At 38.0% G+C, this 22765-nt stretch overlaps 1 protein-coding gene across 9 annotated transcripts in view; it reads right to left on the bottom strand.

Moving 5' to 3' along the window:
* Nucleotides 1-8599: 8599 nt before the first annotated feature.
* Nucleotides 8600-22765, bottom strand: part of CCBE1 (collagen and calcium binding EGF domains 1) — a 345289-nt gene continuing 331123 nt past the window's right edge. For all 9 annotated transcript variants that reach the window (XM_072605918.1, XM_072605919.1, XM_072605921.1 and 6 more), the window contains 5 exons: nt 21641-21761; nt 17465-17604; nt 17338-17373; nt 16552-16587; nt 8600-14410 (listed from right to left, as the gene is read on the bottom strand). In XM_072605918.1, the coding sequence (XP_072462019.1) occupies nt 14177-14410; nt 16552-16587; nt 17338-17373; nt 17465-17604; nt 21641-21761 (567 nt within the window). In that variant the 3' untranslated portion in view covers nt 8600-14176. The remainder of the gene's footprint in view (nt 14411-16551; nt 16588-17337; nt 17374-17464; nt 17605-21640; nt 21762-22765) is intronic.

The raw sequence follows: 22765 nt of genomic DNA, 5'->3' as shown, positions 1-22765 counted from the left end.
ATTGCAAACTAAATATATAAGAATTTCATTAGACTCAGTGAGATTGGTTGGTTGGTGGTTGGTAATTGTCCTTCATTCTAAAAAAGGACCAAAATGACATCAATGTGTTAGAGTCAAGTTACAGTGTATCCAACTATGGTTCATCAGACCAATAGGAGTTTGGAATGTTCTACCGCAGGTCGGGCACAAATAGTCCATGTGAATATCATCAGAGTCAGTGAGGACACAATTGATAAAGGCTAGCCCTGGAGTCAAGAAGATTTGGTTTTGATGCCTCTGATACACACACACACACACACACACAAACACACACACACACAGACACACACATAACCCATGTGATCATAGGTAATGTCTCAGTACTTCAGGCAACTCTCTTAGATCATAGATTAAGAGATGGAAGGGCCCTCAGAGACTATCTAGTCCAACCTCTTCATTTTCTAGATTAGGAATTGGCAAACTATGGCCCATAGTCCAAATCTAGTCTATTTCCTATTTTTCTACAGCTTATGAACCTGGAATAATTTTCTTTTATACTTTAAAATACAATAGAGCTTTCTTTAAAATGGAAAAGCCACTCTTAGCTCATGACCTTATGAACACAGATGTAGATCACATTTTATTGAACACCTGTTATAGATGGATAATCTGAGACTCAGAAAACTGTGCATAAGGTCACACAGCTAGTAAACATCAAAGGTGAACGCTGAACTTGGGTTTTCCTCATTCCAAGTTCATCGTTCTGTTATAAGATACTGCCTTGATAACTGCAGATGATTTGCAATCTTTGATTTCCACACTGTGAGTTCTTTACACTGATGAAATTGTGTGTGTGCATTTAAATGAGGAAAATTTTGAGTTTTGTATTCAGGGAGAAGATGGATTTAGATTGGCAGAATGGGATGGGAGAGGTACACCATTTGGAGGGAAATGGTATTGTATATGTAGGAGGATGGGGGTGGAAATTAGCAAGTAATGAAAGGGGCACAAAAACCAAGTTGGCTTTGCTGGAGCAGATGTTCTACTTTGAGGAGTGAGGAGAGAGATGACTGGAACAATATGGGGATGACTTTTGAAAGACCTTGAATGCCAGGTTAAATATTAGACTTGGTACAATAGGAAATTGGCTTTTAAGGAGGCAAGGGAGTGATGTGTTTATGTAAATATTGTTTCAAGATGATTATTCCGGCAACTGTATGTAAAATGGACTGGAATGAGAAGAGGTGGAGAGACCTCTGACTAGATTTTTTTTATAGTAATCTAGGCATGAGGTAATGAATTCTGGACTAGAGCAATATTAAAGAAATGGGTAAGACTGAGGAATATGGAAAGAATGAACTGATTTACTACAGATGATAAAGAAGATGGAGAAGTAATAAGTATAAAGTTGGGTTTGACAATTTGCAAAGATAAGTAACCACAGATCTGTTACCATCCTGAGGCACTCAAAGGTATTGCCTTATTTGAGAATGATGAAGCTCCAGTTAGAAATCCTTTCCCCTCCTTTGGTAATACTCATGTTTTATATACTTCATAACCATAAAGAAAAATTCCTGTGCATAAGTATTATGAGCTCTGCTTTGGGGAAGAATGGTGCCAGGGGATCTGGGTCTTGCCAATAGTTTTATAGGGAGTTCCCAGTATGACTGCTACCAGGAAAAACAATTAAAGGAAAAAAGGTTAATTTTGTGTCTTTTGAGCTACTATAAGGTGTCCTAGGTCCTCCACTGTGGTATTTCATTGGAAGTAAGCAATGTCTCATGCTTCTGATTTTCTTTTCATTTTCTTTGGCTATCTTGGGTTCCATTTCTCTAGAGACCTGCTTATTGCTACATAACTTTCAGTGGTAATGGACAGATTAGATAAATATATCCCTACTAATGCTAGTTGGCCAATTCTTTCTTATCCCTCCCAGAGAGAAGAATGCCACAATCCAGTTAAAATGTATTCATAGCCTCTAAGGAGCAAGGATTATTTGTGATCCAAGGGAGAGGTTTTTGTTTTTTTTTTTGACTGAGGGCAAATACTAGGGTAGAATAAGGACTCACTGCCACACCTTAGAGGGGGATGTTCTTGAGGGAGTGGCTAAGAACTCTTCCCTAGTCCCTTCAACCTCAGACTTTCTTATTTCCTAAAACATTGTGAGGCAGAAGAAACTACACAAATGGGCTTTTCTTGGCCTCTAAAGGATAATAGTCCCTTATACAGTTATTTTTCATAGGAGCATATAACTAGGACTTCAAATCAGGTACTCTGGCAATGAAGTAGATTTGACTTGGGCTGCAAAGCCTGGGAAGAACATGGGTCTCTCTTCTCATAGGTCCTGGAGATCATCTTAAGCCCCAAAGGTATATCCATTTAGCTCAAGATGCCTACACCTTTGGCAAATTCTATTTATTTAGAAGCTAATTTTATTTATTTAGAAGTCAAAGGCTTTCGTCTTCCCTTCACATGAACAGTACATATAATACATGTATCAGTCGGGTACCTTAGTACCTACTTCAGCTAACAAATCCTCGAACAAAGCCATAGAATAAGTACAAGAAAAATGTACTTGGCTCCTGCACTTGGACAGCTGTTGAAAAGTAACTTCTTTTTGAAATGTTTTCCAGCTGTGATTTCCTCCCTGAATAATATGAAACTAATTCAATTTGTGGCACCTTTCACTTTTCCAGAATTGTCTTAATGCAAATTACCAGCATATGGTTCTCCATAGTTTTATATAGTTTTTATGGCTTTGGCGGAGACTTTTACTATATTGGAAATAAATGAGCTCATTGAAATATGGAAGAGAAATGTGTTGTCCTCTATGTGGCCCATCAGTGAAAGTGGGTGGATGACTGCTTAGCAAGCTGCCATGAATTATCTCGAACGTATAATGACGGAGAGGGTGTCAGGAGCAGGCTCAAGGATGACTCAGAAAAGGTGCAATGGATCTCATATAGGTTTCTGTAGGGAAGCATGAAAAAGCTGAAAGAGCCAAGAAAACGTTCCAGGCTCCTTAAAGAAACAAACAAACAACTAAACCTTGACATGTTGGAAATCATTCTATTCCAACATGCAAACTATTTATAAAACAAAATTTGAGCTGCACAAATATGGTTTTCATTCTAATTTGCCCTTCTAGATCTTATTCCCCAAACCATCAGACCCAATATAAGTGAGGGAAGTAGAAGAACAACCATGGTGGGAAAATTTAAGAAGTGAGAGCAGTGGATTTATACTGACATTTGTCAACTAGCCAGAAATGGAACAGAAACCAGGAATCTCAGAATATCCTGACATGACTGATGTAGAAACTGCTCACTGTGTAAGGAGGAGATGTGTTTGAGACAGTGAAGTTGTGATATTATAGACTCACTTCTGCCCCCTAGAGAATAAATAACCTAGACTTCAGGTAGCACCTGTAGTATGAGATGGTTTTGAAGCTGCATGGCCAGAGCAGCTCTCAGCAAAGCTACAAGAAAAATTGTGAAGTAAGTAAAAGTCGTCTTTGGTCTCTGGTTAGCTTTCTTATCAGAGACCCTTTCCTCCTTCCTTCTACTATGTCCAGGAGCCAGTCTTGGGTCTCATTCTAGATCTCAGCTGGCTGGCATCAAATATCAAAATCTCTTTTTGTATTTTAAAGCCATTTATAATCTGGATCCTTCTTAATTTTCCAACCTTCTTACACCTTTCTCCTCTCCATGAACTCTGCAGTTCAGTGACACTGACCTCCGTGCTGTTCCCCCAATAAAACTCTCCATCTCCCCAAGCACTTTTATGGGCTGTTCACCAGGGACTTCTCTTTTTCCTCATCTCCATCTCTTGGCTTCCCCGATTTCCTCCAGGTCTCAGAGAAGATTACACCCTTCTTTAATTTAGTTCTTTCCCTCTAAGATTATCTGCAATTTATTTGGTCTATATCTTGTTTGTGCATAGTTGTTTACATATCGTTTCTCTTATTAAACTGAACTCCTTTGGATGAAGGATTATTTTTTTGCCTTTTTTTTTTTTTGTATTCCAAGTACTTAGTTTACAGTGTCTGGCACATAGTAGGTGCTTAATAAATGCTTCTTGACTTGTTAAAGTGTTATCTGATAATTGAGATGCTGGTTGTCACATTTATGATTCCCCCTAGTGGAATCAGCTTTGCAAAATTCAGCAGATTCCTAAAAGGAGATTTTAAAAAATAGATACTTTAAAAGTAGATTCTTAAATGGAGAATAATCAGAGTGGGTACACCTGTGCTAGAGACCAGATCAGAAGACAGAGTAGAAGCAAAGGTTGGTGGATTTATTATCTCAGATTCAGCCCTTATTAACTATTGGCCTTGGGGCAGATCATTTAACCTTTCTATGCCTCAGTTTCCGCTTCTGTAAAATGAGGGTGACAATATCGGTATCACCTAACTCACAGAGTTTGTTGTGAGGAATATGTTTTGTAAAACTTAAGCATTCTGTAAATGTATGATTGTTATTGAAATGAAGTGGCAAGGAAGCCAACTGAAGAGTTAGAACAGCTTTCTTTAAATCTTTATGACTTTATATCTTTATGACATTTGAGAAGGAATATTTCTGGGAGCATAGTATGAGGGGAAAAGCACTGGATTTAGAGTCAGAAAAGCTGAGTTCAAATTCTGTATTTGCCACTTATTATGACCTTAGTCTAGTCACTTAACCTTTTGTGCCTTCAATTTTCTTATCTATAAAATGAGGTTGTTTAATATAAATCAGTGGTATTAATCTCCAATAAACCATACAAGAATCCCTGATTGAATTAGAAAATCACATATTAACATTATCTATGTTTTATTATATTTTCATTCATTTTATTAAACATTTGCCAATTGTATTTTAATCTGGTTTGGGTAGCACTCAGGAGTGTTATGGGCTGCATGTAGCTCATGGGTCTAGTGTGTAACACCTTTGGTAAAAATGGCTTCTAAGTTTCCTTCCTTGGCAGCTAGGTGGGCAGTACATGGAGTGCCAGGCCTGGAGTCCGGAAGACTTATCTTCCTGAGTTCAAATCTGGCCTCAGAAACTTATTTGCTGTGTGACCCTGGGCATGTCACTTAACCCTGTTTGCCTCAGTTTCCTCATCTGTAAAATGAGCAGGAGAAGGAAATGGCAGTATCTTTGCCAAGAACATCTCAAATGGGGTCACAATGAGTCAGATACTGCTGAAAATGATTGATCAACAACAAGTTTCCTTCCTTCTCTAAATCTGTGAGCCTTCCGATATTGGTATAGAGCACCAGCTCAAATGAAATAATATGTGCAAAGGACTTTGAAAAACGACACTAACAGATCTATTACATAAATGCCCATGATTATTGCTGGCATTATTATTAATTATTACATTAAGAACAGAAGTAATTGTAAGAATACCAGCCAAGTTTACTATGAACTTGAATCCATAAAATAAAATATAAAATATTTACCTCATTTTTACTTTTTATTTAAAACATAAATATTTTATATTTCCTTTATTTACAGATCTTGACTTCTTCAACCAACTAGTCACTCAGCTTTGGAGGCAGTCATAACTTCCAATAACTGCCAAATTCTGGTAGAGTAGAAAGAACACTGGATTTGGAGTCAAAGATTCTGGCTTCGAATCCTGCCTCTATCCTTTACTACTTGTGCAACCCAAGGAAAGAAACTTGCCTTCTCTGATCCTCAAGTTTCCTCATCAATAAAATGGGAAGATTGACTTAGGGGAGCTCCTAGCTTTAAATCTATGGTCTTATGATCCTTTGAATGAATTCCCCATCTATGAGTTTCATTGTATGCTAAATCCTTACTTTACATCAAATCATCTCCATTCTCCCTCTACCCACTAATACTTTTTAGTCTAGACTTTCACAGCTCAACCACAAATACAGCATAGAATTCTTATTGGATCGCCCACAACTGAACCAATTCAGTTGAAGTGACCACACCGTAGACTCCATTCAAGACCCAAACAGCAGTAGATTTTGGTTGTCTGTGATATGGAAATGTTTATATCCCACAGCCTTGAATTTCAAAAACTGATCGTTCTTTTCCAAAACTTTAATAGCATCCTCTGGGAAAAAACAAGTCTAAGTTACTTTATGAGAAGCGAGGTTGGAACCAAATAAAGGCACTCAAGTTACCAACCAAGTACACAAATCTGATGTCAGGAGACAACAAGGTTAAATTTTTCATCCAGATTTCAATCCAGAAAGCTGCTTTTTCAATTAAGCAGGCTGAAAACATGTATTATATGTGAACAAGTCTTACATATTTTTCAGATCACTATTTCACAGAGAAGATGATCAAGAATTTCCCCTGGAATGGGCCAACAGTGGGCAAGAGCACTGGGCCTAGAGTCAGGAAGACCTGAATTCAAATTCAGCTTCAGAAATTTACTAGCAGTGTGACACTGGGTGAATCACTTAACCTCTATTTGCCTCATTTTCCTCATTGGTAAAATGGGGATAATAATAGGGTTACTGTGAGGATCAAATGAGCTTTATAAATATGTAAAGCACTTTCCAAAACTTAAAACACTATGTAAATACTAGTTCTTTTTTATTACTCCTTCTCCTCTTCCTCCTCCTCCTGTTACTACTTAGTCTAGCCCTTTGGGTAGCTGCAGTTTGCCTCAGAGTAGATGATGAAGTCCAAGCTTGCCACTGGCTATACAGTAGGATTAGACCTTATCCAGTTTCCCTCTGAAAGGTCCAAGTCACCTTGTGCAGACTTCTTTGTTTTCTTTTTCTTCTTGCTAGGGACTGTGGTATTTCAAGTGTCATACAGCCATGGGAGACCACACTTCTGTCTCCTAGCACTACTGCTCTGTGCTCATTACACTGTAGAAATCAGTGCTACAGATTTGAGCTTGATGTATTGTTTTGTTGATTCCCTAGGTTTGAGAAAATGTTACTAATGCAAATTAAACTTAAAATTGTATTGAGGGTAACTTTCTTTCCTCCCATCTGCCTCACCTGGTTATTGAATATTTGCCAGTACATCCCACAGAAGTTTTTCCCATGATGATTGTGTGGTTTGTCCTTCCTTCTTGAAGAGGACTATGGCATCAGAGAGATGATGACATGATTTGCAATTGACTCTGATTTGAGTGAGAGAGGGCTGTGCAAGGTCAGCAGCCTCACTTTCTCCTCCAAGGCCATCTGGGTCTAGGGGTGGAATTTAGATTCAGAAGCCTTGCATTGGGCTTAAGGATTCAACTTACCCTCTGAAATTAGGAAGTAACATCCATGGGAAATAGAAAACAAGATGCAGGCTTTGACTTTTGTCTATAAGGTAGGTTGACTGCCTCACATTCATGTTTTGTTTTTTTTTATTATTAAGGAGGGGAATGATCAGGGAACCACAGATCAACTGGATCCCACAATCTGCCTGATGGAACTATGGAACATAAGGGGCAGACAACAAAATATAAGAACATACACTTTCAGACTTTGAATGGGCTATTTAGACCTTGTGAGAATATCAAACTTTGGAGTAGATCCAGCTGCAGCCAGGAGAGTAGTGTCAGACTGTGAGATAAGGACTGATGGAATGCTCCGATGGAAGCTCAGATGGATGCTCCTTTGATATTTGACCATAGTCACCACTGAATCCAGATCTCTGACTCAACTGACATCCTGTCCTGGGGTCCTACTATGTATTCTTGGAAAGAACAGGACCAGTAGGAATCTCAGCTCTGAAATCTGCCATCTGTTGGTCAGGCTCCTAGCTCCAGGTGCCAAAATTTTGATTCTCCTCATCAACACAACTCAATCTGGCAAGCCAGACTTTTTTCTCATATAGCATGTAGTTCAGGTCTCCTACAGCCATTTGCTTCTACTATAAAATACCAATATGCTGGGTGGGGAGAGGAGAAAGAAATCTCCCACTATTAATCCCACAGCATGTTCTAGAAAACCCAAGAAAAAAAAAGAAGAGTGAGTCCTTAAGAGCTTTCTCATGAGTTGTTTTTCCCCTCTCTTCTTGATTGTTTTAGAGTAGAGTTAGTTTATAATGTGTGTGTGTGTGTGTGTGTGTGTGTGTGTTCGTCCTTCATTGCCAAAGACCATGGCATCAGAAAAATAATGACATGACTTGCACTTGACTTTGTTTTGAGTGAGGGAGGGCTGTGCAGGTCACCAACCCCACTTCTCCTCCAGAGCCATCTGAATCCAGTGACTAGATAGTCATCAGGATGACTGGAGATGACCCAGGAGGAGGCAATTGGGGCTAAGTGACTTGCCCAAGGTCACACAACTAGTGAGTGTCAAGTGTCTGAGGTGACATTTGAACTCAGGTCCTCTTGACTCCTGCACTGGTGCTCTATCCACAGCACCACCTAGCCATTGATAATAATTTCATTCAATCATCAGTTGCCTTAATCCAGGGTCAACACTCTTATTACAAGTTGCAAATGGGCCACTCGAAGTCTGAAAGGGACATTCTCTTCTATTCCATTGTCTGATCATTCCATCCTTCAATTTCATCAAACTTACTGGGTGAATCAGTTGATCAGGGTTCCCTTAACCAACCCTCTTACCCATATTTATTTGTTATAATGTCAAAATGTGATTCATCAAAAGGAATGAGAGTTTTATGACAAAAAAAACCAGCCACAAAAATATAAGAAAAAATAACTTTGTAATTAAGCATACATAACAAATGTTCTTCATGGAAATCACATACATAACTGTTTGGAACATCAGTCCATGTGTTTCATATGCCTGTTATAAATAATGAGCAATATGGTTACTGAAGTGGACAATCAGTCTCTAGAAAAGAACAGATTAATTATACAAATATGATCCCAGGGGACTCTCAGTGAGACATAGTACATGCTTGTTGACTTGAATTGGTTTGAACCTATCAAACCAGAAATACCTCCCTGCTCTGGCTGGGGTATGTGTGTGGGGGGAAATGAGGGTATTTGGCAAAGATTCTTTCTATCTTCTGACTTTCCTAAAGCAACAGGTTTTCTTCTCATCATGCATAGTAGGAAAGCTACCAAGGCAGATACTCTTAACTCCTGAAAAAGTACTGCACTTCTTTGCAAATGGAATCCAACTATTGATTTTCTGCCATGAAACATGTTGATGCTTCTGCATTTATCATCAATAACTTTAGGCGAAGTTCTGCTTAACTAAAATTTTTATTTAGATTTTTACAAAAAAACTCTCTTTGGGGAAATTGGTGTGTCTATGGCAACTTTATAAAATGTGGCTGACGTGCGTGTGTGTGTGTGTGTGTGTGTATGTATGTGTGTGTGTGTGTGTGTGTGTGTGTGTGTGAGAGAGAGAGAGAGAGAGAGAGAGAGAGAGAGAGAGAGAGAGAGAGAGAGAGAGAGAGAGGGAGAGGGAGAGGGAGAGGGAATGAGGGAGGGATAGGGAAAGAGAGATAATTCCAAATTGCTCACTCTGGGAGGAGGGTGAAGAGGTAGGGCCCCCAAATAATAAACTGGGTATATGGCTTCCTGTACATTTGCAGAGAGATGCCGTGAATCCCTACTTTTCTGTGGCTTTCCTTGGGTGATGCCTTCTTACATTTGAGCAAAGGGAGTCCCTTTGCCAAGCACAGCTTGAACCAGGTATTTATATAAGTAGTATAGCCTGGGAAGAGCCAGATAACCCTTATTGATTTTCTCTGGAGCCACTGTCAGCTCACATATACTTACTGTATCTGCAGGGGGTTTAGGAAATTAGTCATCTGAAGCTGCAGTGGCCAGCTCTTTATCTGGCTGCATTTGTGAATTAATCCAGGAAGTTCAGGTCAGGTTTTCGCCTTACTTTGGAGCACAGGAGGGCCCATTCTTTCATCATTCAGAACTCTCTCAGGAGACTGGGAATGTTTTTAAAATGAAATGTAATTCTGCCTGCCCTGAAGACAATGTTCAAATTACATTTTTTTTAACAAAGTAAAAAATATCTTCACCAAATTCTTAAAAAAACAAACAAACAGCTCTCTCAAACCTTTTAAGTCTGGGTTATGTGGACACACAAATTTTGAGTCCAAATTTATCCTGAAGCATTGAAGGTGATCTTAAACAGTTCTTGACATGAGCTATATAAGAAAATTTATTAGAAATATACTGTGTTCCACCTGTCCTCTATCCAAAACATAGTTGCCCACTAAGTTTAGAACAGAAGTAGTATTTTTATATCTGTGGGAATTTATTTTAAACGTAACTAAAAGATACATTGGGAATAAAAGAATGTCCTATTTAATGTTACATGTCCTTTGAAAAACATCATTTGGGTAGATGAAATATTCATTTAATGTCGTGATAGGAGCCTACGTTTGGACATCTGTAGGCTAACCATTATCTAATAAATCCAATCTGCTGATTCAGCAGGTTAAGATTATGAAAGACAAAGGATAACTGTGCACTTGCCTACAATTCCCAACATGCAATGTTCCTTGAAAGAGGTGTAGAAATCTCAGTCCTAACTAGCTTCAGTTTATATAATTTGAATATATTATCCTAGTCTATAACCCTCTTTGTGGTTGTTTATACTTTATGAGTGTTTGACAGTAGAGATCTTAAAAAATATAAAATGGTTTTGAGAAAAAAATAATAACATTTCTCTTTTTGTTACATCAAAGACAGATCCGATCATTTCTCATAATCCATGGCACCATTTTCTTAAGCATTCATCCATCCACACCCTTTAAATAACGTCCTCCACAGATAAGCAAAGCATTAAATACATTCCAGGCAAAACCAACAGCTGCTGAGCAAATCTCTTCTGAAACTCAGCATTAGGAAAGGCCAGTGCTCTATCACTGCAGCTGACTGGACTGAAGGAAACAAGGGGAGGGAGGCTGGAAAAGAAACAGGTAAAGCTAAATGGGCCAGTCTAGACTCTTCGTCTGAAAAGCTGCCTCAAAGGAGGTTTTCTTTTCACAAAGTTCTGGAACCTTCCATGGAAGCATCATAGAAATAAAGAACACAGTCTTGAAGTGTTCATGTTGAGCACCGCTGTTGGCTAATTGTGATTGGATTGTGGTATTTGATGGGTGTGTGTATTGTGCATGTGCTAGAGGATGGAGAGGAGGTTATTGCTACCAAGTGGTGTCTTTTTCTCTAGCATTCTTAAGGTTGAATAGCAAAAAGAAAACAAAATGAAATACAGATAAGAGGTACAAATGCAAGAACAATGAGGTTCCATCCAGGAGTCCCATGCTTAATTGAATATTGTAGTTTTAGAATTGGAAGAGACCTGAAAAGCCATCAAGTCCAACCCGGTCATTTTACAGATGAGGAAACCAAAGAACAAAGAACCTAAGTGAATTTCCCAGAGTCATATAGCTAGGAAATATCTGAGGTACAGTTTGAAAGCAAATCTTCCTAACTCCATGTCTAATAGTTTATCCACTATATATCTGGCTTCCTCTATTCACCGTTCATTGGGCTATGCCACTTAGCTACTCACTTTTCCCATTAGAAAGACAAATCACATAGGCTGGAGGAACATAAAAAGTCCACAGCTAATTGCATTCATGGAATCACAAATTTAGGTACAGCTGTATGGTCAAGTGGACAGACTGCTGGTCCTGGTGTCCGGAGGACCTGTGTTCAAATCTAGTCTCAGGCACTAGCTGTGTGACCCTTGGCAAGTCACTAAATTCTGTTTGCTTCAGTTTCCTCATTCGTAAAATTAACTGGAGAGGTGTATGGCAAACCACTCTTGTATCTTTGCCAAGAAAACCCCAAATGAGGTGATAAAGTATCGACACAACTGTAGTTGTTTTTCCTTTGTTATCAAAGAAGATGATGACATCAGGAAGGTCACGCCATAACATGCAAGTGAATGGGATTTAAGTGAAGGAGGGCTGTGCAAAGTTAACACAACAGCAATCAAATTTAGCCACACAAAAACTTAAGAATCACAATTTGCACTGCTAAAAATTAGAGGGAAAAGGTCTGATTGGGAAAGGGAAAAGGGCTTCTCCCATCTCTTTAAGGGGAAAGAGAAAGAAGGAAGCAGTAGGTATCTTTAGAATGGTAGTGAGGAAGTTATTTGATTTTTGCTGAATTACTGACTTACTGAAAATTAACAGCATCTTCAAGCATTCTCAAGTGAATGACTTTTTTTTGAAAACTTTCCCAGTGGAATCCTGGTCCTGATTGATCCTAGGAAGAAGGCACTTAAAGCACAGATAGGATTCTTTATTAGCTTCCTCAGTGCCTAGCCCAGTGTGACTTGACCAAGGGGAGAACTGGGGAAAGTTTCAGCTCACTGTAAGGAAGATCAAACAACGAGAATGGCTTCTTTCCACTAAACAGCGAGCTCCCTTCCACTAGAATGAATGCTTATGTGGGATATTGTTCAGGGGCTTCATCCACTGGCCAAAGGAATTGGGCTAGATGGCCTCTAAGATCTCTTCCAAATCTAAGATCCTAAAATTTTATAAACACTTGGTTTGACTTGAATGTTGCGGAAAAATTTCCCTTTGTAACTTGTTTTCCGCATTTGTAGAGGAAGGGAACACAACGATAAGAACTGAAAGGGCAAGAGAAAGAATTTTCTCTTATAAACTATAAGAGAACAATATTTTTAGGAAGAGGACAATTTCTGCTCACCGGGGAAAGCTCATTTTTGTTTGGTTCCCCCCTCCCCCAACTAAGGGAAATCTGTAACTGCTGTAGTCCCAGTTATACTGGCAAAGTTGGTGTAAACTCATGACAGGCCCTCTAACATTAAAGGAGAGTTCAACTGTAGATTTAGCTGTGTCTCTTCATTTGGCCATGAAAAGAGGGAAAATGGCCCCAAACCAGAAGCTTTCACACAGCTTGGAGTCCTGTCTTACATTTATTCATTGCTCTGGTCCAAGGGCAGGATGGGTCACACTAAGATCTCTTCAGGTGCCAAGTCTGGCCTGGGGAATTTGTGCCCCTCCCCATCCCCTTATGTGGCCAGTGACTCTGCTTTTATGAACAATGTGCTCAAAACTAAGTCAAGTGCAAGTCATGTCATCATTTCTCTGATGTCATGGTCTTTTTCGAAAACGGAGGATGAATACATACATACATACAGAGACAGATTTACTGAAAAGAGTTCTTGAAAGTCTACCTACACACATGACCAAAGAGCTAGAAAATCTGCTGGCATATCACTCCCTAATGATTTCTGATGTGCATCCGTACATTCTGTCTCTTTACCATATGCAACATTCAACACACTGGTGTAAAAGAAGAGGGAATTTGTTCTTGTAGCATGCAGCACTTTTTACTCTGAATATGGCACCTACTTAAAAACAAGGCAGGAACACTTTAACAGTCACATTTGGGGTTTTAAAAACTGCATTATATATCTATGAGCAAATACTATAATTTTGCTGCTTGCTCCCTGGTTCCTGCTTCTTCATCCAGTGATAACAAGAAACTATCTAATTATGGATATTTAAAAATGATAGGACCTCATTAGTGTTAGACAAATTATATACTATTTTAGAGAACCTCTCCTTCTCCAAAATGCTCTAACAATCTTCTGATTAGGAGCTTCTGTTCCTTTAGTTACATCGATCTTTTCTGTATTAGGAATCACAAAGGATGAGAAGGCACACACAAGTTATTGCCTGGATTAGTGAAGGAAGTCTCTTCATTGATGAGATATTAGCCTCTTCATCAGATATTAGCCTTGGGTCATTTTGTATGTATCTATATATGTGCATATGGCTTCTCCCATGAGACTATAAACTCCTTGAGGGAAGGTTCTATTTCACTTTTATCTTTGTATCCTTAAGCACATAAGGGGTGCTTAACGGACTCATTAATGAATTTTTTGTAAGTTGATTTGGCACCTTCTCACTTGGCAAATTATCTTCTGTTTTGGGGACATTCTTACAGGTTTTTACAAAATGAACAGATTTCTGATAGCTAAACTCTGGGAGTTTCTTTGAATCATTTAGCTGAAAAAAAAGAAACTAATGGAGAAACTTTGATTCTTTAGCCTAACTGGCTTAGGCTGGGAAGTATATCAGTTAGTCACTGGTCTACTTACCAATAGATAAGGAGGTGGTATGTTTAAAGAGAGTATTCAGAAGCAAAGAGGTACAAGGGTAGAAAGCAAAGGGAAGAGTAAATGAAATAAAAATCTGTCTTTTAAATCCCCAGTGCATTTTTTTCATTCCATCATTCAGATTCAGGAGAGAACCAACCTTTTCATCCCCTACTTTTGGTATGAAATACCTAGACCCTGCTAAGGATATAAGTCTTTGTGAATTCTTGAGTCTCTCGTTTCAGGTCTCTTTGGATAGTCCTCTCCAGAACCAAAGTCTAAGACATCTGGATAGTTGGTAAATTCCTGAGGTAATGGGAACTCCTCTGCTGAAGAATGAGTCCGGTGCCCAAACACCTTCTCCTGAAGTTCTGCGATGTCATTTCGGATGTCAGCCATCATCAGCAAGAGGAAATCAAAAGAACCAGGGGGTCCCTATACATTTAGAAATAGAACTCAGAGTCAGAATATTTGTAGCTTCAACCCTAGTCAATACTTAAAGTGTCCAAAAGTGGTTTAATTTGTTAAAGTCTACTGCTCAATGTTGATCACTAACTTGATGGGAAATGTACTTGCTGAATTCCATTGCTCAATCTGGGTTGTCCTGGAGATGACGATAATTACTCAGAGGTGCTCAAACCTTCAACTCACATGACCTTGGATGGATTATTTAATCCTTCAATTACATTAGTTTCCTGATTTATAAAATGGTGGAATTAAAATGATCATCTCAAAAGACTCCCCAAAGTACAAGTACTAACATTTATTTTAAAGGCATGTTGTTTTGCGAATGACTTAGCTATTCTTAGTAATACAGTGATCTAAGACAATTACACAGGATTCATGAAGAAAAATACTGTCCACCTTCAGAGAAAGAACTGAAGGAGTCTGAATGCAGATCAAAGCATACTTTCAAAAAACTTTTATTTTCTACTTTCTTTGTTTTTGTTTTCATTTGCAACATGACTAATATGGAAATACATTTTGTATGACTGCACATATATAACTAATATGGGGTTGCTTGTGTGTGTGTGTGTGTGTGTGTGTTCATCCTTCGTTGCAAAGAAGACCATGCCATCAGAGAAATGATAACATGACTTGTACTTGACTTTATTTTTTTTGAGTGAGGGAGGACTGTGCAGGTCACCAGCCTCACTTCTCCTCCAGAGCTATCTGAATCCAGTGACCAGATATTCATTAGGATGCCTGGAGATGCCCCAGGATGAGGCAATTGGGGTTAAGTGACTTGCCCAAGGTCACACAGCCAGTGAGTGTCAAGTGTCTGAGGTGAGATTTGAACTCAAGTCCTCCTGACTCCTGCACTGGTGCTCTATGCACTGCACCACTTAGCTGCCCCTGGGATTGCTTGTATTCTCAGGGAGAAGGGAAAGGGAAGGAAAGTAGAGAATTTAGAATTTAAAATTTTGAATAATGAATGTTAAAAATTGTTTTTATGTGCAACTGGAAAAATAAAATACACAAATTATAGAATCAAAAAAAGCATGTTGTCAATTCTACATACATAGAAAATGACAATAATTTAAAACCAATGTGAAAGCATGTTAAAAAGAAACCAGTCTTTCAAGAATTGGAGAAGAAATAAGGGATTTCTAGTTTTGTATATAGTGGACACATATTTTTTATTGTTAAAATATTTATTATTAAATTCATTTAATATTATTTGGTCATGACCACTTCTGGTCATGATATGAGGAAGTGTAAGTAGTCTTTTCCCTTGTCTTCTGGGAAATAACAATCTCAAACAGATACTACAGGTGCAGTCTGTTAAATATTAGCTAAGTTTATGTTTTCTTCTTCTAGCTCTTTAATGAGTCTGTTTCTAGTGGTGATGGTGTCTGCTTTAGATTGCAATCTCACAGAGGGCAGAAGTCATGTATATAACTTACTTTGCACAATTTCCCCAAAGAGCATCATTAAAAAGCAGGTGGGTTTCTTAATGGAGATAAAGAGACCTTTGTTTCACATAGTCAAAGCAGTGGTTGAGTTTATAGGATGTTGGGACTGAGTAGTTTTTTTTAAAAATGTTTTTTCTTTTCTGATTTTTTTCTTCTTTTAAACTTGTCAGTGTTCACAGAACACTTAGATAAGATGCATAGAAAACTAGGGTTTTGAATCTGCCTTCTACCTAAAGCAGGGGTATCTTCATCCTTTTTTGTATTACAGACCATCCCTTCCCCTCTTCTTTGGCAGTCTGGTGAAGTCTATCAGCATTTCAGAATAATGATTTTAAATGGAAGAGATAAAATACTTAGGATCACAAATAAATCAATTACACTGGAATACAATGATTAATAAATCTACTTTTAAAAAATTTGATGAATCCTAGATTAAGAACTCCTGACCTAAAGATTAGCCACGATTTAAGAAAAAAGAAAACCAGCTGCACTGGCTTCAGTAGATCTTTTCACAAGTAATAAAACACTATTCAGAATAATCAAATGAGAAAGTAAGGAGGTCATTATTTTTATCTGAGTCTACATTGATTAAGGGTCATTCAAAAGCCTTTCTAGGGAACATCCTAACTTGGTAAAATCAGACAAATAAATGCTACTTACTGGAGATCCTTTGGGTCCAGGAGCTCCTCTCTCGCCCTAGAAAAATCAACAACAAGATTGCTATCTAGAACAAGTGTCTACTATTTCATTTTCTACTTTAAAAAAAAGAAAAGAAAAAGAAACAGAAGATAAAAACACCAAATAACAAACTTCTGTGATCAAAACCAAATGTAAGACTGCAGCTGTGCCTCGGGGACTTGTACACAGCTGCCCAGCTCCAATGTCTCAAATTTCTCCCAAAGCCATATATTTCCAAACCAGGTCTGACAAAAGGAACACAAATATCCCCAGGCAGCTCATGGAGTTACTTGCAAACTTTGAAAACTAAATCACATGGAGGGACTCCATCTTTCTCCCTGCCCCACCTCACAAAGTGCCACCCACATTAGATAACAGATAGTTCTCAAGGTTAAACTACCAATTAGTTTCTGCAGTCAAATATATCAAAAAATGCAAAAGCCTAACAAAAGTCTTTGGTTCAAGAGAATAAAATATATTTGTTATTATTATTATTATAATTACTATAATAGTAATAATTATTATTCCATAGGGGTGAATTTAAAATAGGACTGGAGGATTTCATTCCAAATTATTAAATTTTCTTCATGAGATCTTTTTCTAATTTTCCTGCCAATTTTCTTATTTCAAAGAAAACCTCTTTGCCTCAGTTTTTCCCCTCTCCCTGGAAAATGGGAGTGCTAAACAGTGCTTGAGGATCAGTTGGTGCCTATAGTTTTGATGGAAAGAAATATTTAAGCTTGCAAAGACTGAACTTTTATCATGTACCTTGGAACCATCTCTTCCTGGTGCCCCTGGTGGACCCTAAAAGACAAAAGAATCCTGTTAAACAGAAAAGGAAATGAAAAGAGAAAAAGGAAATCCCCACAGTAATGGATTGGAAAAAAATACTAACCACAGGGCCCCTCCGTCCTTGCTTAATATGGGAGAGGTCAGGAGATGGTCCAATGGGTCCCATTGAGCCCCTGGGGCCAGGCTGTCCAGGAGGCCCAGGTATCCCAGGAAATCCAGGGCTTCCTTTTGGTCCAGGTGACCCTGTAATTAAAAGACGTGCTATAAATCTAACAGCCTGAGAGATGAAGACTGGGAGTGAGTAGACTCATATGTCTCAAAGGTTGATTTCAGGCAATTATCTCTCTACCTCTTTGTTTTCTGGAGGCAAAAAGACTTAGTGTTCTATTTTGATTCTCCTAGAGCAGGGATTCTTAATCTGTGGATCTGTAAATTGTAAAAAAGTATCCTTTCATAATTTTATTGAAAACTTCAATAATTTAACATAAATGGTTTCAGTTGTAATCTGATGTATTTTTTATTTAAAAATTTAAAAAGATTATTCATTTTTCTAAGAAGGGGTTCATAAGTTACATCAGATTGCCAAATAGGTCCATGACTCTAGAGCTACCTTTTCTACCTTTTAGGGAACTTCCATCTTAGGTTATACTAGGTGACAACTAGTGAAGCAGTGTGGTTTTCAGGTCCCTGAGGAAAATTCTAGAATTTTCAGATTGTGTAGATGTCAATTTAGGGCCAGTCACAAGTCATAGCACAGACAGGCTAGTTCAAATTTCATCTAAACTTGTCACTCATCCAGGTTTTGAATTCCATTTTCAGGTACGTGGTTGGGAAGGATCTTAGTTTCTTGTTTTGATTCAAAGAATTTCTTCAATAGCCCAAAGCCAGTCACTTCCAGGACCAATGCTTTACAAGACTTTACACAGTGAATAAACTCATCAGGAAGCATTGCATTACCAGCCAAGCTACAATTACATGTGTGGGATGGGGAGCTCTATACTTTTCAATTCTATGGGGGCAATGAGTATAACCGTCTGGCTTCTAATCCTAGGAACTGAGCTTTGCCAAATATTTAATGATTTCCTGAGACCTTTTCTTTAATAAATCTTTATATTCTGTGCTTGAATTGCCTTAAGATACAGAACCAGCATATTAATTGAATGTGAATTAATTAATTGAAACCAATTAATAATTAATTGTAGGGGAATCTTATTAGCCCTTGAGCTGCCCTAATAAACCTCAGGGGAAAGTTTTAAAACATTAAAAGCAAAGAATTTAGAGAAATCAGAAATTTGCGTAAAAGCTAAAGTGAGCTTCATGAATAGGTGCAGTGCATATGATTAGTCAATCATAAACTACGTAAGCATTTAATGGGTCCAAACCATTACTGTATACAATTGTTTCTCCTTTTTTCTGGCTTCTAGCAGAAGCATTATTGCATTTCATCACACATGACATGGTAGAATGAAATGTATCTTGGAGTCAGAGTATTGAAATCCCAGTTTTGATACTTGCTACCTGTATGTCCTTGGGCAAGTCACTTAATCTCTCTAGGATTCAGTTTTCTCACATGAAACTGAGTTATATGAACTGCTTAGAGTCCCTTCCAGTTTTGCTATAGGTAGAGGTTTTGGAGTGTGTTTTCAAAAGTCCAAATCCAGCACCCTGGACAGTTCAAGCCAAGTTAGAAACCAGAAGGCAGAAATGAAAACAATCCAAAAGTTGGGACATAGATTCATGAAGGAGAAAGATAGTAATTTTTTCTCTTGGCTCTATAGCTTGTCCCTACTATGGCTTTATATTCATACATACACACACATAATACATGTATTTACATATGCATATATGTATACAAAATCAGAAATGACCTCCCTTCAGTGAAGCAAGAATGTCCCAACCTTTGAAAAGAAGAAACCTGTGACTGAAGTAAATTCATAAGAAAAGATACAACATTTTTGGTACCTAGCAAGATGCTTATATAAGAGGTTTTCTGAGAAGACGAGAAAGTAGGTTAGTCATAGGACCTACATTAGCGGAGATGTATGGGGATGAAGGCCAATACCAACTCTCATTCTGTGAATAGATGTAGACTCAAAATTGCCTCTACCACATTTAAGGAAAAACAGAAAATCTGCTCAGAATCAGGAAAGAAAAAAATTAGTTTGGCCCTATCTCTACTTTTTCCTCTGACTCATTTCTCTCTACCAAATCATATCCATTTTTCAAGGCTTCAGCTTGGTCCCTGCTTCTTCCATGAAGCCTACCCTAACCATTTCTGTATATGATGATTCCTCCTTTTTTTCTGACCCCCAGTACCAGCCATTTCTGTACTTCATGACAGAATGAAAGAATGTTAGATTTGGAGTTGGAGAACTTGTATTGAAATCCAAACTCTGACACTCCTACCTCTATGTCATTTAAGTAAGTCATTTAATCTCTCTGGAACTCAGTTTCCTCACCTGGAATTGTGCTTTATGACTACTTAGTCCCTTCTAGCTTTAAAACTAAGATCACCTCTTCCTCTTAGTTTTCCAGGACTTTGAGACTCACCTTTTCTATCCTCTCCAACCCTCCCAGATGCTAATGCCTTCCCCTTTCAGATTACTTTCCATCCATGCTATATCCTTCCTGTATATAACTAGTTATTTACATATCATCTTCCTATTAGAATGTAGGATCCTTGAGGGAAGGGATTGTTTTGGTTTTTTGTTTTTTGCCTTTCATTATATCCCTAGCAATCAGAATATGGCCTGGCACGTAGTAAGTATGCAATAAATTCTCATTGACTGAATGATTGATCACAATTTTATCTAACTGCTTTATGTGTGTATGCCATTAAGTATTTCTTAAAATTCAAATTTATTTTCATTTCTGAATTCTCTCTCTCTCAATTCCCCTTTTTCCATCTATTGAAAATGCAAGAACAACAAAACCCATCACAGATATGTATAGTTAAGCAAAACAAAATACTATATTGGCCAGCCCACAAAAAAGAAAGGAAACATGCTTCAATATACGCTGAGTCAATCAGTTCTCTTCTCGACTAGATAGCATGTTTTGTCATGAGTTCTTTAGAGTTGTGGTTGGCCATTGTATTGTTTAGAGTTCCTAAGTCTTTCAAAATTATTTATATTTACAACATCATTGTTGATAAATTGTTTTCTTGGTTCTGCTTACTTCACTCTGAATCAGTTCGTGCAAATCTACCCAAGTTTTTATGGAATTATCCTCTTCATGATTTTTGATAGTACAATAGTATTCCATTATATTCATGTACTATAACTTGCTCAGTCATCCCCAAATTGACGGGTACTCCCTCAGGTTCTAATTCTTTTCTGCCACAAAAAAGAGCTGCTATACATATTTTTTGCAAATATAAGTCTTTTTCATCTTTCTTTGATTTCTTTGGGATACAAATATAGTAGTGGTATTATTGGGTCAAAGGGTATGCACAGTTTAATAGCCTTTTGGACATATATCCAAATTGCTTTCCACAATTGTTGGACTGCTCCACAGTTCTACCAACAGTGTAATAATGACTACTTTTTATTAAATATGGGGTCTTAACTCCTCAATTAAATTATAAATTATACAGAGACAAAAATGCTACTTTCTCACTTCACATCCCCTAATCCTAAAGCACAGGACTTACTATATTGTAGATGCCCATTACTTTAAAACTGAATGGAACTGAACATTAGTGGATTATCGGTGTCCAATAACAAATAAGAAAGTTCATATTTTTAAAAAATGAGCTTGCACACCTCCTCTTTCCCTTTAGTAACTAATAATTATGTTAAAGGCAACTGCCTCAGTGAGAAATGACTAGTCAAATGTTTTCATTTGACTTCTCTGAAAACTATATTTATCTTGAGGGAACCCATTCACTTTTACAGCACTGATTCTTTACTCCTAATATGCTGATGGATATTGGTGACCCAGTCTTGACTACCCACTTCTTTAAATCTATGCATTGGACACTCAGCAAGCAGTTTATACCCAGGCAGTTGGCTGTCATCTAGGATCTTCCAGTATTCTTCCTCCAATCAACCACTAGTAGGTGATGCATTGGTGACTTACTTGCTGATGGTAATGCAACCTGCTAGTATTTTATTTAAACACAAAATTAAAGACCCAGAACTGGAAGAACCCTAGCTATTATAACCCCCTCACACAAATTTGGAAACCAAGGCATGGAGAAGGAATGTGATTTGCCCACTGGAGGGTTTTGCTTGTTTTCCAGAGGCTCTCATTGTCCTTCCCCACTCCTCTTACTCACCTGGAGGGCCCTGACCTCCAGGTTGCCCAGGAGGCCCTGGCAGGTAGGTGTTTGAAGCCAGCAACTTGTCAACAGTGACATGCTTGCCCAGGTCAGCAGCATTGTTCGGGAGCAGTGCAATCTGGAAAGAGGGTAATGTGCCACTGTTAGAAAGGAGAGGTTCATGGTTTTGTGTAAGATCTTGTCATTTGCTTGTTTTGAAAGCAGCTGTGCTCCTAGTACAAAGAACCAGAGAAAGCTAAGACTGGAACCTTAGGGATCATCTAGTCCTACTTCGTCATTTTAATTAGAGAAAAAATTGAATACCAGAGAGATGGAGTGACTTACTCAGAATCACACAGCTAAAGGTCACCAGAGTTAGTGGTGGGGTCACACTAGAACCAAGGTCTCTTTTGGAAAAGGTCTAGAATTCTGGGACTTATCCTCTTTGGCTAGCTGACAGAACCTCATTTTCTCTGGGATCAGGATCTATGATGAGGCTTAGATTAACATCTGAACACTCAGTAGTAACCTTTGGTAAAACTGTGAAGCAAGTGTCATTTATTTGTATTTTCTTTGTAGTATCCTCCCTTCTTTTCACCCTTTACCCGAAAGACTCTCAATGTTGTCTATCCATAAGATCCCCTCCATACTTATATTCCATTAGATGAGCAAGTACCCCATGCTCTGTAAATCTTCCTCCTTACCACATTTCACTACAGCTCACCTGTCCTATAACTTATTTCTTTAGGGTCCTGTTTCCTCCTATGACTGATGTGAGGATTAATTCAAACACTGGATATTACTAATTAGAATAATTAATCTGTGGTACTATTTATTATATTACATATGATGAATCATATAACATATATGATAGTATATTATTTATAATGTATATCTTGTATTTACTTGTAAGTATACATGTTTTATCCCCCTTCAGTAAAACATAAGCTCCTTGAGGGCATAGACTGTAAAATTATTGTCATTTTATCCCCAGAGATTTGTATAGTGTCTTATACATACTTGGTGCTTAACAGGTATTTGGTGAATTGGATTGACTTGATGGCAAGGAACAGCATGAACTCTTTCCAGAAAACAAATAAGATGCATAAACTTTTAAGCCTTAATAACCCAGACTGTCATTCA

The sequence above is a fragment of the Notamacropus eugenii genome, chromosome 4 (genome assembly GCF_028372415.1).
Source record: "Notamacropus eugenii isolate mMacEug1 chromosome 4, mMacEug1.pri_v2, whole genome shotgun sequence".
In the NCBI taxonomy this organism is placed as follows: domain Eukaryota; kingdom Metazoa; phylum Chordata; class Mammalia; order Diprotodontia; family Macropodidae; genus Notamacropus; species Notamacropus eugenii.
This window is presented reverse-complemented; position numbering and strand designations above follow the sequence as displayed.